This window comes from Myotis yumanensis, unplaced genomic scaffold (genome assembly GCF_028538775.1).
Source record: "Myotis yumanensis isolate MYYU_CA2020_CCGP unplaced genomic scaffold, mMyoYum1.0.hap1 SCAF_6, whole genome shotgun sequence".
NCBI lineage: Eukaryota > Metazoa > Chordata > Mammalia > Chiroptera > Vespertilionidae > Myotis > Myotis yumanensis.
Window position 1 is genome coordinate 53,625,166 of NW_027223757.1, and position 15,593 is coordinate 53,640,758.

Consider the following 15,593-nt stretch of genomic DNA (forward strand, 5'->3'; position numbering starts at 1 on the left):
GCTCCTTTTTTTCTTTTCTTTTTTAATTCTGGGCCAAGGCCTCTGCTGCTAAAAGCAGGTATCTGGTTTGTTTCGGTTCTATAATCGAAACACTGTATCATCTCCAGCTCTGAGATCCCGGCTGGCTGAAAGCTGGTTTCTGGGGTTTTGTTTAGCTTCTATATTTGTAACAATGTTTCAAACTGCAAGCTCAGAGGCCGGCAAGGCAGGCGGGGAACGTTGGAGTCCTCCTTCACTGAAGCAAGCAAGCCTCATGTTCGCTTCCAGCTGCCTGGCTGCTGGCCGCCATCTTGGCTGGCAGTTAATTTGCATATCACCCTGATTAGCCAATGGGAAGGGTAGCGGTCGTACGCTAATTACCATGTTTCTCTTTTATTAGATAGGATAGACTAGAAGCCCGGTGCACAAAATTCATGCACTGGAGGGAGGGCGGGGGTGGTCTCCCTCAGCCCAGCCTGTGCCTTCCAGGACCCCTTGGGGGATGTAGCTGTGCACGAAGCATCAGGTGGCCAGGGAGGAGCCCGAATCAGGATCGGGCGCCGTTCCACTTGCACTCATCCCAGCCTGCTAATGCGGAGTCAGAAGAGGCTCCAGCTGTGGCAGCTGTGCTCGCCAGCCATGAGCCCGGCTTCTGGCTGAGCACCAGGGGACTGCTCTTGTATTGAGTGTATGCCCCCTGGTGGTCAGTGCACATCATAGTGATTGGTCATTCTTGTCGTTCTGCTGTTACGGTCGCTTAGGCTTTTATTATATAGATCCCAAATTTGTAAGGGTGAGCCTTTAGGCAATGTAACCACATATTATTTACACTTACAAGATTAATTAAAAGTCCTTGTTTTGGATCCTAAACCCTTTGTCTGATTTTTCTATATAATTTTTCATCCTGAGCCCTGACATTTTTCTGCAAGATGCCAGACTGAACAGTAATTTCATTTCTTTCTTTCTTTCTTTCTTTCTTTCTTTCTTTCTTTTTTTTGTTAATCCTCACTCGAGGCTATTTTTCCATTGATTTTTAGGGAGTGTAGAAGAGAGAAAAACATCGTGAGAGAAACATTGATTGGTTGCCTCCTGCACATGCCCTGACCAGAGCCCAGGTGGGGGAGGAGCCTGCAACCAAGGTATGTGCCCTTAACTGGAACTGAACCCAGGACCCTTTGGTCTGCAGGCCAATGCTCTATCTACTGAGCCAAACTGATGAGGGCTACAGTTGTTCATTTCTCTGAGTGTTTATTCCCATTCTTCCCACTTTTTGGTTATACAAATTCATTCAAGACCCAATGAAAGTGCTTCCCTTTCCTGCTCAATTTTTAGCTAAATTAAGGAATTTCAAAATGTTCTAGTTCTCTTACATTATACTCTTATTATATTTATTACTAGATATTTTACTACCCAATACTGTTGCTTAACTATTAATATGTGCACCAGATTTTGTAAACTCTTAGAAGGAAGGGACCACTCCTTAATTCTCTACAACTCCCTTAGTACTCTTACATTAAGAGGAATTTAAATATCTGGTTAAAACCATTCTTTCCCTGGGGTTGCACTACTATCCAATGAATGTCTAGTGAAGGCAGTACTGCTAACACCTAAACAACACATTCGCATCAGGTGGGGCTCTGCTTTACCTTGGTGCAACTTTTGGAAAAATAAAATACAAAATTTGGCTAAAATAAATAAATAAATAAATGTAGTTGGTTGAATTTTAACAAATCTTCTTGGCCAAACAGTCTATGTACATAGGGACCATTAAAATTTTGTAATGTGACATTAAGGGTGGAGAAGATATCTTTTTTTTTAACCCACTGAAATGTACTTTGAAACTTTCAAAACAAAAGAGAAACAATGAATCAAGTGGCTCTCTTGGAAAACAATACATAGTTAAAAGTTAAATGGGGTGTGTGACAAACATTAATGAAAAGCAAACTTTGAGGCTACTCACATACTGATTGGTTAATTTTAAGAACTAGATTTATGTGTGGGAATTGAGGAAAATATGGTAATTTCTCAACCTTGAGAGAACCTCAAGGAAAATAAGTACAGCAACAGTTTCATATAGTATTAATAACATATATTTTTAAAAATCCATGGCTTTGCAGGTCAATAACATAAAATATTATGAAGAGAAATTGCAGAATACATCTTCTCTTCCCCCATTTTAATTTAGACCCAAAAAAGTGTCAAGAAGGAGAGGCAAGCAAAATTTGGCAAAAAAATTTCCTTTGCTAAAATAGGTAGAATGTGAAATTTACTATCTCCAGCATGCAGTCATACTAATTATGAAAACTTGGAAAATTATTTCCCCTGAGCATTACCTAAACTTTCAAATTTAAATGACTTATTATTCCCTTAATACCTAAAGTAATTATCACTAATTAACAAGAAAGCCATCTTTTTCTTGTGATTTGAAGTGTCCTATAAATTAACTTAAGATATCCTCGAATATGCAAAAGACAAATGTCTAGTTTTTTAGGGAAAATGTTCAAGCATTTTCAAAATCCTTACCACTATAAGTAAAGCTAGGCAAAACATGCAAATAAAGGAATCAACATGTATCAAATAGATGAAACAAAAATATACACAGAAATATTTTAACTACATAATTTAAATACTCTGTGGCTCCCTAATAGTTTTAATTTGACTTTTGTTTCTTATACTAATAAGGCACTAAGAATAGTTAATATGGTACTAAGGTCTAGCAAAAATCGTACTTCCTCAATAAAGCGTTCTGATACCCCAACCTGAAGTGCTACTACCTACTTTGAACTCATTGAAATTACCATACATGAAGCTAAATTATTCCTCTAAATCAGGCGTGGGGAACCTTTTTTCTGCCAAGGGCCATTTGGATATTTATATCATCATTCGTGGATCAGACAAAACTATCAACTTAAAAATTAGCCTGCTATATTTGGTCAAACATTTAATTAACTCACCCCTAATGCTTTGGCAGGGCCAGACCAAACGATTTCAAGTGCCTTATAGAGCCAGACTTTCCCCACCCCTGCTTTAAATATTCACCAATAATTAACTAATTAATTAGACACAAGCATAGACTGGAATTATACAATGTAAAACAGAAAGCTATAGATTTTACATGGGTGGCTATGGAATGACCTCAAAGACACTATTTTGGGGTGGAAAAGCAAAATACAGTGTATAAGTACGTCCTCATCTTTAATTTTTTAAAATATATTTTTATTGATTTCAGAGAGGAAGGGAGTAGGTTAAAGAGAGAAAAACATCAATGACGAGAGAATCATTGATCGTCTGCCTCCTGCACGATCAGGGATAGAGCCAGCAACCTGGGCATATGCCCTGACCAAGAATCAAACTGTGACCTTCTGGTTCATAGGTCGACGCTCAACCACTGAGCGACCACAGCTGGACTTTAAATTTTTTTTTTAAAAGAAGAGCAAACTATTTCTGGAAATATGCATACAAAACTATTAGGTGATTATGTTTGTGGAAGGTGACTGGAGGTCTAGCGTGGGAAGGAGATGAAGTTTTTGTTGTACAGCCTTTCTTGGTGTTTGAATTTTTAAAAGCCATTTCAATGTACTACATTTTAAAAATAGAGAAAAGAAAATAAAGCAAGTTTATTAGTTAATGGTACACAACCTTTTGGCATGTCTTCAACTATCACCCTGAAGTGATATTTAAATCTTCCCTCATTGTTTTATATACCACCAGCTTCTTCTGTACCTTATATCCCCTGCTAACATCTAAACCAGTGGTTCTCAACCTTCCTAATGCTGCGACCCTTTAATACAGTTCCTCATGTTGTGGTGACCCCCAATTTCATTGTTACAAATTGAACATAATTAAAGCATAGTGATTAATCACAAAACAATATGTAATTATATATGTGTTTTCCGATGGTCTTAGGTGACCCCTGTGAAAGGGTCGTTCGACCCCCAAAGGGGTCGCGACCCACAGGTTGAGAACCGCTGATCTAAACCTAGTCCTTGCATTAAATGCTTTTTAAAAGTACAGAATTAAATTATATCAAAAGGTCAAATCTCTGTATCAATTAGGACAATAATATGCTACCCTCTTTAACCTAGAAAAAGTGAAATGTTTTAGTAATTGCTTATAATTCCTGCTAAGGAAGTAGAAATTTTCTTGACCTTGCAAGCTTAGTGTGAATTTAAATATGGTTGAAGAGCGTTTACCTGGACCTGTTCTAGATTAACTTAATTTCTTAATAAAACTATATTATCTTAACATGAAAAGAGCATAGTGATTAAAAATAAACCTCAATATATTTTTTCAATCTGTTCACTGTTTCTCAAAAGGGCACTGTGGGTATTTAGGGAGAGGGATAAATTTCAATGAAGTGGAACTGTCCTGTTTACTTCAGAAAATTTAGCATCCACGACCCCCAGTCACTGCAATGACCAAACAACTGACCCCACATATTTGCAAATGCCCTCAAAGAAATACAGAGGGAAAAGTACTATGCCCAGTTGAGAAGCACTGCTTATACAAACTAAACTATAAAAAGTTTAGGGATACACACACACACACACACACACACACACACACACACACATTTTCACAACTGCAATTCAACCTCTTAAAACAATGATCAGCCACCAGAAGATAAACGACCAGTAAAAGTCATAACTCATGTATTAATCAACCAGTCACCCAGCCCAGTATATAATACTATCAACAAACATCATACCTCTCCAAAACATCCTTCTTTGACTAATACAATGGCTGAACTTTTTAAAGGAATATTTATTTTAAAATCATTTTAGAACAATTCTTCTGTTGGAATGCTGTTTAAATTTCCCCCCAAAATAACCTTCCATCCGCTGTACTGCACTCATTTCAGAAATAAAAGACACTGCCCTAGCTGGTTTGGCTCAATGGATAGAGCATAGACCTGTGGACTAAGGGTCCCAGGTTCGATTCTGACCAAGGGCACATGCCCTGGTTGCAGGCTCGATCGCCCCCCAGTAGGGGACGTGCAGGAGGCAGCCAATCAATAATTCTCTCTTATCATTGATGTTTCTCTCTCTCTCTTTTCTTCTCTGAAATCAATAAAAAAAATGTATTAAAAAAAAAGAAATAAAAGATATAAATCACAGTTTACTATCATTATTTGTCCACTTTCCTCCAGAGAGTGTAGGCTCCTTGAAGCCAGGGACACCATGATCATGCTTGCCTGGCCCATAGTGTAGGTATTCAATAACAACACTGAGTGGGTGAGTGAATACTGGCCCAGTCTCATACAATAAATAGTCCAAGAAGTTCCAACTACAATCAATTTTTAAATATAGTAATGATCCTGAAACAAGTTAAAAAATTACTTTAAGAAAACTAGTAAGTCGGCTGGAGACCAAGATGGCGGCGTAGGTAAACACCGGAGACCGCTGCCGCAAACAACCATTTCAAAAATACAACTAAAAGACTGAACGGACATCACCCAGAACCACAGGAAGGCTGGCTGAAGAGAGACTCTACAACTAGAAGGAAAGAGAACAGCAAACCGAGGCTCAGAGGCGGCGCAGTGTGGAAAATACAAAGGTACCGAGGTGCGCGCGCAAAGCGGGCTGGTGGCTGAGGGCGCGGTTGTCGTTTTCGGTCGGGAGTGAGTCTCAGACTCTGGGCTCCAGATCCGGGCGAGTCTCTAGGGACCCAGACTCAAACGGGAGAAGCGGGATTATCCGGCATCAGTTGGAACCTGAGGGCAGCTTTCTCTCCGAGGTTTGCAGCGGCTGCCGGGGTTCTGAGAAGCAGAGCCTCTGGGAACGGGACTGAGCGTGGCCATAACTGCTCCCTCCGCCCGCCCTGTGGATCCCGCCCCGCCCAAACTCTGCGCACAGCCATTTGCCGATCGCCTCAGGCAAAGGCTGGATTAGCGCCTCCCCAGAAGGCAGACGTTTTCCTTACAGCTGATTCCTATAGCCAGTCGGCCTGGGGGTCAAATCCCTCTAGTGTTAACTACAACAATTAAGGCTTGGCTAGAACAAGACTGCGCACAGAGACCACAAGGGGGTGCACCAAGAAAGCATAAAAGATGCGGAGACAAAAAAACATGACAGAAATGGAGGATATGGAGCTAAGAATCGCAATTTTGAGGGCTTGCCATAAATTTGTGCAGAGCCTCACGAAAACTAATGAGACCCTTGATGCTACGATAAAGAAATTAGAAAGTAAGCATACACGGACTGAAATAAAGAATATTATACCCAATAGCAGACCAGAGGAGTACAATAATCAAACAAAAGATTCGACAAAAAACACCCAATTGGAAAAGCAAAATGAAAAAAGAATCCGAAAGTGTGAAGATAGTGTAAGGAGCCTCTGGGACAGCTTTAAGCGGTCTAATATCAGAGTCATTGGAGTGCCAGAAGATGAGAGACAGCAAGATATTGAAAACCTATTTCAAGAAATAATGGCAGAAAACTTCCCCCACCTGGTGAAAGAAATGGACTTACAGGTCCAAGAAGCGCAGAGAACCCCAAACAAAAGGAATCCAAAGAGGACCACACCAAGACACATCATCATTAAAATGCCAAGAGCAAAAGACAAAGAGAAAATCTTAAAAGCAGCAAGAGAAAGAGGCTCAATTACCTACAAGGGAATACCCATACGACTGTCAGCCGATTTCTCAACAGAAACTTTGCAGGCCAGAAGGGAATGGCAAGAAATATTCAAAGTGCTGAATACCAAGAACCTACAACCAAGATTACTTTATCCAGCAAAGCTATCATTCAGAATTGAAGGTCAGATAAAGAGCTTCACAGATAAGGAAAAGCTAAAGGAGTTCATCACCGCCAAACCAGTATTATATGAAATGCTGAAAGGTATCCTTTAAGAAGAGGAAGAAGAAGAAAAAGGTAAAGATACAAATTATGAACAACAAACATGCATCTATCAACAAATGAATCTAAGAATCAAGTGAATAAATAACCTGATGTACAGAATGAACTGGTGATTATAATAGAATCAGGGACATAGAAAGGGAATAGACTGACTATTCTTGGGGGAAAAAGGGGTGTGGGAGATGCGGGAAGTGACTGGACAAAAATCATGCACCTATGGATGAACACAGTGGGTGGGGAGTGAGGGTGGAGGGTGGGGTGGGAGCTGGAAGGAGGGGAGTTATGGGGGGAAAAAAGAGGAACAAATGTAATAATCTGAACAATAAAGATTTAATTTAAAAAAAAAAAAAAAAAAAAAAAAAGAAAACTAGTAAGTCAATTACATTATCCAGATTAAAACTAGCTTGTAAAGATATAAGGAATTTAAGGATTTTTGATTGCCACTTCAAATATGCCCATCCTCTACTTCCTTCCCCTCCTCCCAATTAAGCTTTAAGCAAATCTATAATAATAAAAGCATGATATGCTAATTAGGCCGGACAGCCAAACGAAGCTGAGGCAAGCCACTGCAGCTGCAAGGGCCAAGCCCCTTGTACGAATTTTGTGCATTGGGCCTCTAGTCTGTAATAATAAAAGTATAATATGCTAATTAGACCGAACATCCTTCCAGACGGAGCCGTGGTGGCGGGAGCCAAGACAGAGGCAGCAGAGGCCCCCAGCTGCCGCCGAGGTGGGGGCCGAGCCCCTTGCACGAATTTCATGCATCAGGCCTCTAGTGTTGATATAAATAAATAGGACATGCTTTTAGGAAGCAACCCAATATAAAGATCAAAATAATAATGATAACAGAAAAATTTAATGTCTTTCATTGCCTTATTTTTCAAAATTCAAGAAATGTTATCCTGCCTCATTCAAAAAGAAAGAAAATCGCCCTAGCCAGTATAGCTCAGTGGATAGAGCATCAACCCTCAGATTGAAGGGTCCTGGATTCGACTCTGATCAAGGGCACATACCTTGGGTGTAGGCTCAACCCCTGGCCCCAACTGGGGCACATGCATGTTTATGTTTCTCTGTCTCCCCACTACCTTCTACTCTCTCTAAAATTAATAAAAATATCCTCGGGTAAGGATTAACCAAAAAAGAAAAGAAAAAAAATCAATAAATTAGAAAGTGTAAGCAACTTCTATTTTTGTAGGTTTCACTTTATTCGCCAGAAATTTGCCTTTTGCTGAGGTAAAAATTCAGAATGTAAACTAATTCATTTCCAAATAAATGCAAAAAATGATGATTACACAGGCACTAAACATCAACACTTATAGTCTATTAACTTTAAAGCCCACTAATTCTGATATTCATTCATCTTTGCCTTCTTGAAGTATTGTATTTCAGTTTTACAGCAAAATATTAGATAGAAAAACATTAAATGATAATCTTAAGGTTAGGAACAAAGATAATTTCTAGCTCCTAGTATTTCTAGCACTGCTTTTAGATTGCTTCAATAAATTCTATAATTGTTAACCACTGTTTTGCTCAACTCATATCAAAAGGTTAGCCCTAGCCCATTTGGCTCAGTGGGTAGAGCATCAGCCTGGGGACTGAAGGGTCTGGGCATATGCCTGGGTTTCGGGATCAGTCCCCAGTAAGGGATGTGCAGGAGGCAGCTGATCAATGGTTCTCTCTCATCATTGATGTTTCTCTCTCTCTCTCCTTTCCTCTCTGAAATCAATAAAAATATATTTAAATAATAATGGCCATGATCCAATTTTAAAGAGAAACTTCAAGTTACTTTCACTTGACAAGATCACTAACAAATAGGTTACTTAAAAAAAAAAAATTACAGAAAATGTTCTAGAGGGGATCAAACATCAGATACACTCTGTACCTATTCAAATAATGAAGATCACACTTTCAAATACATTTAAATTATTGTTGGATTTTAGTGCATGAAATCTTTCATTATTTTTTGAAATCCACAAACACAGCATTTGTTTTATTACTGTTTCATATAGCACTGGTCAATAAAAACAATTTATGTGTTGTAAGACTAATAACTTAAAACTAACACAGGAAATTACTTTCTTACTGATAAAAAAATTTTTATCCATTTAAAATGTTTTAGAAATGATAACTTTATGATGTTGCACACCCTCAAAAAAGTCCAACTTCCATGAAATTCCATTTTCCCAGAATTATTAACCCTACTTATAAATATTGCTGGCCAAGAGCATTTACAATAATTATGCCCGGCCAGCGTGATCCAGTGGTGGAAGTCACAGTTCCATTCCCAGCTGGGGTACATGCCTGGGTTGCAGGCGTGATCCCCAGTGTGGGGCGTGCAGGAGGCAGCCGATCAATGGTTCTCTCTCATCACTGATGTTTGTGTCCCTTTCTCTCTCCCTTCCTCTCTGAGATCGATAAATATATATATAATATATAAATATATATATATATACTAGAGGCCCGGTGCACAAAAAATTGTGCACTCGGGGGGTCCCTCAACCCGGCCTGTGCCCTCTCCCAGTCTGGGACCCCCCGGGGGGTCGGGCCTAAGCTGGCAGTCAGACATTCCTCTGGCAGCCCGGGAGCCCTCAGGGGATGTCCACTTGCCAGTGGGGAGCAGGCCTAAGCTGCAGTCAGACATCCTTAGCGCTGCTGAGGAGGTGGGAGAGGTTCCCGCCACCACCGCTGTACTGGCAGCAGTCAGCCTGGCTTGTGGCTGAGCAGAGCTCCCCCTGTGGGAGTGCACTGACCACCAGGGGGCATCTCCTGCATTGAGCATCTGCCCCCTGGTGGTTAGTGTGTGTCATAGTGACCAGTCATTCCCAGTGGTTCTGCAGTTAGGGTCAATTTGCATATTACCCTCTTATTATATAGGAGATTTATTTATTTATTTGTTTGTTTGTTTATTTATTTTAAAAAGAGTATTTACAATTAGCCTTAAACCCATCAGGACACTGTAACCTGAAAAAAATGTCTTTCAGCAAAGTGAGACTTTAATACTTTTCACTGATTAAAAAGCTGACCTAACTTATAAATGAAAGACTTCCTTTTTGGGGCATCTTACTGAAGTATATTTTTATATCTAAAGTAAGTCTTTATATCTGAAAGACCAATTAAGAATGAGTGGGCACTACCAGGTTAGTGAAATTTGCAAATTCCAACAATTCTTTCAAACTAGGAATCAAAAGAATGACAGAATCTCTAATTTTGCATTAGGTATTCACCAGACTTATGTTATCTTAGGGAGCTTTCACATGGCCTTTACATCCTCTTAGAAAATCACCACTTGATCTCACAAATTTTTTTAAAATATATTTTTATTAATTTCAGAGAGGAAGGAAGAGGGGGAGAGAGAGAGAGACATCAATGATGAGAGAGAATCATTGATTGGCTGCACCTGGGGATCGAACCTGCAACCTGGACATGTGCCCTTGACCAGAATGGAACCTGGGACCCTTTAGTCCGCAGGTCGACGCTCTATCCACTGAGCCAAACCGGCTAGAGCTGATCTCACAAATTTTAAGATAATTAACAACCACCAAATAATTAGTGGCAATAATGTACATACAGCAATGGATAATTTTTTTGGTATGGTATCAAGTACCCCTGATCTTATAAATGATAAAGGAAAGATTTCAGAACTTGGAGGCTAGGAATTGAGTGAACATGTAATCTATTCTGACATGGTAAAAGGGTCATTGTTCCACCTTGAATTCAGTATCTTTCCAAAACAACTTCTCCATGATACATTCACAAACCAACTCTAAACGTGACCTGGACAAATCGTCTTTTTCCTCCTCAAGAGGACAATCCAACGAAAATCTTCACCACAGCCAGCAGCAGCTCCTTGAAATTTCAGACATAACTGGAGGTTTTGTAATCAAGTCCAAATGTAGACACACACACACACACACACCCTCCGATTTCTATCAAAGCGTTAACAACATTCTAAATCCTGGCTAGAGCGCAATTACTGGAAAGCAGTGTCCTTATGCAAGAGAAGGGAAGGTCTGAAACTGACAAGCGCACAGGTCCGCAGAACCTCAATCCTCTCGGTTTCACCAGGAGGCCAAAGAGGGAAGGCTCCAAGAAATGGGGGGGGGGGGGGGGGGGGATGGAGGGGGTGTATGTGTGGGGCGGGGGGGGGGGGGGGAGGCCACTGCACTCCTACAAGGGTGAAAGCAAAAGAGAAGCGACTCTGGACAAGCGACCGCAGAGGACCTTCGAGCTTAGGATGCACAGACAGAGTCAGCGCCTCTCGACCGAAAAAGCCCCCTCTGCTAGGGAAGCGGCGCCCCGAGCCAGCAAAGGCAGAAGGGGGCGAGCCGCGCGCCCCCACCCACGCTCTGGCCCAGCCAGAAGGGGTCGGCAGGGACCGCTGCTCCGACCATCAACAAAGGCCCCTTCAGTCCCGAGGCGAAACTCGAACAACAAAGGCCCGCAGACGGCGAGGACGGGGCCGGGGGCGGGACGGATGAAAGCAGGGGAGCAAAGGCATCAACCCCGAGGGGGCGGAGGCCCGGCGGAGCGGAGGAGACGCGCGGTGGCGGGGGGCGCGGTAATCCCCGGGCACAATGAGAGGAGGTGGGAGAAGGCGGCCGGGCCTCCCGTCGCCCCTTCCCGTCTCCCGGCGGCCGAGAGGGCTCCCTTCCTCGCCGTCTGCATCCCCTCGGCCTCACGGACCGCGCAGCCCGAGTTGGGGAAAGGGAAGGGGCGGGGGGATTTTCCGCCCCGACCACAACTCCCTTCCCCCCGCCGGGAGCTGCCGACAGCCGCCGCCACCACGGCAGCCGCACAAAGGCTCCTTCCCCGTCCTCCCCGCTGCCGCCGGGCGGCGGCTCCAGCGACGCCAGGGCAGGGACGACCACCGCTCGGCCCCTCGGCGCTCGCCCGCCCGCCCTCTTCCCCTTCCAGCGGGGGAAAGGGGGAGGGGACCGCCGGCGCTCTCACCTGGCACAGCTGCTGACAGTACTCCGTGGCCGCCTCCACGGCCGGCGCCCGGCTCTCCCGCAGCTCCCGCTCCAGCTCCTGGAGCCGCTCGCCCAGGCGCTGCAGCTCCGCGACGCAGCCGCCTCCGCCGCGACTCAGCCTCTCCTGCTCGGCCTCCTCGTCCGCCATCTTCACACCCCGCTCCGTCGCGTACGCACCTGGGTCACGTGATAACACAATGCCACGTTCGGCGGGGTCACGTGCCGGGCGCGCTCGCCCGCCCGCCGCCGATCACGTACAAAGGGCCCGGTGGGGAGGACGCCGGCGCGGAGAGGGTGGTGCGAGGGAGCCGGGGGGTGAAGGGAAGCGGGGAGGAGGAGGAGGGCGAGGTGGGGGCGGTGCGGAGAAGCCGCGGTTTACTTTCCCCCGGCGGGAAGCGGGCGGCAGCGGCCGAAAGGGGCGGGCCGGTTCTGGCGCTTTCTCGGTCACGTGGGCGCCCGGACCCGGGGCAGATCCTGGGGAGGGGCCGCCCTGGGGCGTCCGGGTCCCGGCTCGGCTCTCCCATCCCCGGAGGCTTCCACGGGCGCGCGCCCCGGTTCCCCGCGAGGACGGTGTGGGAGAGCTCTGAGCGGGCTGGGGCAGGGGCAGCCTTTGCGGGGGGCCTGCGGGCAGGCCCGGGGCAGGAAGGAGGCGGAAGGTAAAACCTACCCCTGGACCACAAGCGTGAGAGCCAGAGCGGGACGGGGAGCTGTCAAAAGTGACTTCTCACCGGGCTCGGGAGGAGGGATCGAGTGTCCGAGGCGCCCGCTCTCGCTCCACTCTCCTCTTCAGCCCCGGGGACGCCTCTCCCCAGGAAAAACAATCTCTGGGAGGCGGAGGCGACAGAGAAAAATGACCACTGGACCAGGACAGAATGAAGTTCAAATCCTCGTCGGGAGGACGGAGCAAATTCGTGAAAAGCATAGCTTGAAAGATTTCAGACGATGCAAGTGTGGACGCTGTAGCAAGATGATTTTTAAGCCACCAAAGTATTTCTAGACTAAGCGATAGCTGACTGCTCTGTGTCACTGTGATTGAAGATTCTCCTACACACTACAGAAACCCCCATCACTGAAAACACGCTATATATGAAAGTACCTAAAAAGAAAGTAGGTCAAGGAGGGAAAACATCAATAAGGACTCCATTAAAAGTCACAACAAGGAGGAGAAATTGATGCTAAAAGAACGTGGTTGTCGAGAGTTATAAACTCAACAGCATTTTTTTCTGACTCTGCAAACAGAGATAGCATTCGGATTCATATTCTACTTACAATCTGGACAGAATGAATACTTGGCACTTGAACAAACAGTAGTACAACAATTCAAGTGGTTAACCCTAAAGTTCAGAATAAAAAATATTTTGTTAGTAGCAGAAAATAAGACAAGAGGCTTATCTTTCTTACAACTGAATGGTCTACAGAAATTCAGAAAACAATGGTATTGATGAGGCAACTAGTATTTTCACTCTCATATTCCAAGTATATTTTTCTAGTACAAGCATTTAAAATAAAAAGAATTCCTATTGTGTGCAGCATCCTCCTCCAAGAGATTTCTAGCATTATTAGGAAGTGTTCTAATAGTATGTTGTCCAGAATGAATGTTTTGTAATGCATCAGCGGCGGTGATGTTTTTGAAGTATCTTTATGTAAGGTGAGTGGGCACAACTGAACCCTTTTGAAAAACAGTATCAGCTAAAATATTAGTATAGCACATGTGCTGATACGTGTTAACAAGACGGGTTCTTCACATGTTTACCCATGGAAGAAGCTGGGGAGTACCTTCAAAGACTAAGGTACAAGTTATAAAGTATCACTGAGAACTGAAAAAGCAACAATTAAGGAGGCTAATGGATTTTAATATTTGCAGCTCACTTTCCCAAGGTAAGTATTTTAGATATCCAAATCAGGTTTTCCAATTTATGTTATGATGCCAGTGAAAATATAAAAAGTGAGAATATGGGGTTAGCCAAATGTACCAGTAAGTCCGAGGACAGATAAGATATCAAAGGTAGGCAAAGTACATTTTCCCTTCAAGCATAATGGCTTACACACCTAGTTTATAGAAAGAGAGAAAAGAAAGGAAAATATATCCAAATGTTAATTTTTTAAAAATTGCCTGAGAATGTAGGTCATTCCCACCTCCTGCTCATGATAGTCCTAAAACCTAGGAGTTTTGATTAGCAAATTGTTTCTGAGCACTATTACTGTCTTACAAATGCCACTCAGCATGGATGACTAAGTCCTTCACTTGTATTTGGTATCTTTAAGGCCTATCTTCCCATTCCTTCATTCCTCTGTTTCAGAGTGTAGAAATTTAATGACTAAGAGTGAGTTGTGTAATTAATAATGATTTATTGAGTACTTACGTGTAAGCATCACTTGGTGGGAAAATCAAAGGTGAGTAAAAACTATCCCTTCTTTAAGGAAATGTACAGTTTTGTGGAAGAGTGACCTGCAATGGTAATATATGCAATATAAGTATTGTATTATGAAAATGCATGTAGAGTCAACGCAGAACATCAAAGTAGTCTAAGGTGCTAACTAGAATGTCCACCAAATCTCTATAGACCTGCAGGTTTTTAGTTAAATGGTAAGGATTGGATATACTATCCCTTGACAGATCGACTTTGCCTCCGAGATCTCAAAAATATCATTCTTATTCATAGAAAAGGTGTATCAACAAGTACACATGACTTATTGCACCTAAGTCCCAAGCTGCCACTTAAGGGGAATCATTATATATGTACTTACTGAGACGGTCCTGGGGGATTTCCGAGGCCCATTCCATCGAGAAAACAAGAATGAACTCCAGGGCCAAGAGACTCCGCGTCTCGGAGAAACTCTGTGCTGGTGCCCATTTTGGACACATTGCGATTGCTACAGGCGAGATAGAACCATACTGGACCTTCGCTCTAAAGAGAGTTGATTTCAGAGGAAACTCTGGGAGAGAGAAACAAACCTTTACTCCACCCCCGCGATCAGTAAAGCTGGGCAGACCCAGAGGGGACAAATGTGTCTGCCTGCAGGCCGCGCGCGCCTCCTTGCTTCACGAGTTCCCCGCGCTGCACAGACCCGTACCGCACCGCTGCACATTTTTTCCCTGGAATTCTTGAAATAGCAGGGCCTAGGGGCAGGAACGTAGCTGATTTGTGCCTGCAGAGCCAGGGGCTCGCGTCAGGGACGCAACCAGAGCTGCGTTTGCAGAGGACGGATCGCTCAGGACTAAGGCCCAGCGTGTCCTTGCGAGCCCCGGTCCAGAGAAAGCCCGCAGCCCGGCCCGGGCCCTGCGCGCGGGGAGACGGCGCGAGGCCAGGAGGTGGCGGAGAGCGCGCCGCGCCCTGGATCTGCTGTTTATCTTCCCCCTGCTCTCTCCCTGGGTGGGCCCTGGCGACCGAGAAGGTCCGCAGGACTGGAACCAGGCTACAAGCTGGCTCCGTTCTGCTCCGCTGACCCTGCGTGCGGATCCCCACTTGCCCGAGGCCAGACTGGGCTCCCCCGGGCCGCGGTTCGGAGCGCGCTCGCCCAGCAGCCGCATGGGTGCTCAGAGTTGTTGGTCCCGGGCCGCCGGCGCTCAGCAGCCTCAACCTCCGCATCTGCAGCCGCGGCTTTTCCACCCAGAGCTGCAAGTCAAGGCCGCAGAACGGCTGTGGTTCCGGGCCCCGGTGCAGCGGTTGCCCGGGCGCGTCCAGGCCGAAAGATGCTGGAACCTCTCCAGGGCGCGGTGGGGCGCGGGGCCTCGGAAGCCAACCCCGGGGCGTGCTGGAGTCTGTCCCGCGGAGGTCGCGAGGTC

At 44.7% G+C, this 15,593-nt stretch overlaps 1 protein-coding gene and 1 non-coding gene across 2 annotated transcripts in view; one reads left to right on the forward strand and one right to left on the reverse strand.

The window, feature by feature from the left end:
• ZNF292 (zinc finger protein 292) overlaps nucleotides 1–14,917 on the reverse strand; it is a 90,015-nt gene extending 75,098 nt beyond the window's left edge. The window contains exons 1-3 of the mRNA XM_070418134.1: nucleotides 14,555–14,917; nucleotides 12,535–14,255; nucleotides 11,787–11,983 (exon numbers count right to left, since the gene is read on the reverse strand). Coding sequence (XP_070274235.1) covers nucleotides 11,787–11,954 — 168 coding nt within the window. The 5' untranslated portion in view covers nucleotides 11,955–11,983; nucleotides 12,535–14,255; nucleotides 14,555–14,917. The remainder of the gene's footprint in view (nucleotides 1–11,786; nucleotides 11,984–12,534; nucleotides 14,256–14,554) is intronic.
• Nucleotides 1,521–1,646, forward strand: LOC139013404 (U4atac minor spliceosomal RNA). Its single transcript, XR_011472046.1, has one exon. It is a non-coding gene; the product is annotated as a U4atac minor spliceosomal RNA (small nuclear RNA).
• Nucleotides 14,918–15,593: the final 676 nt, after the last annotated feature.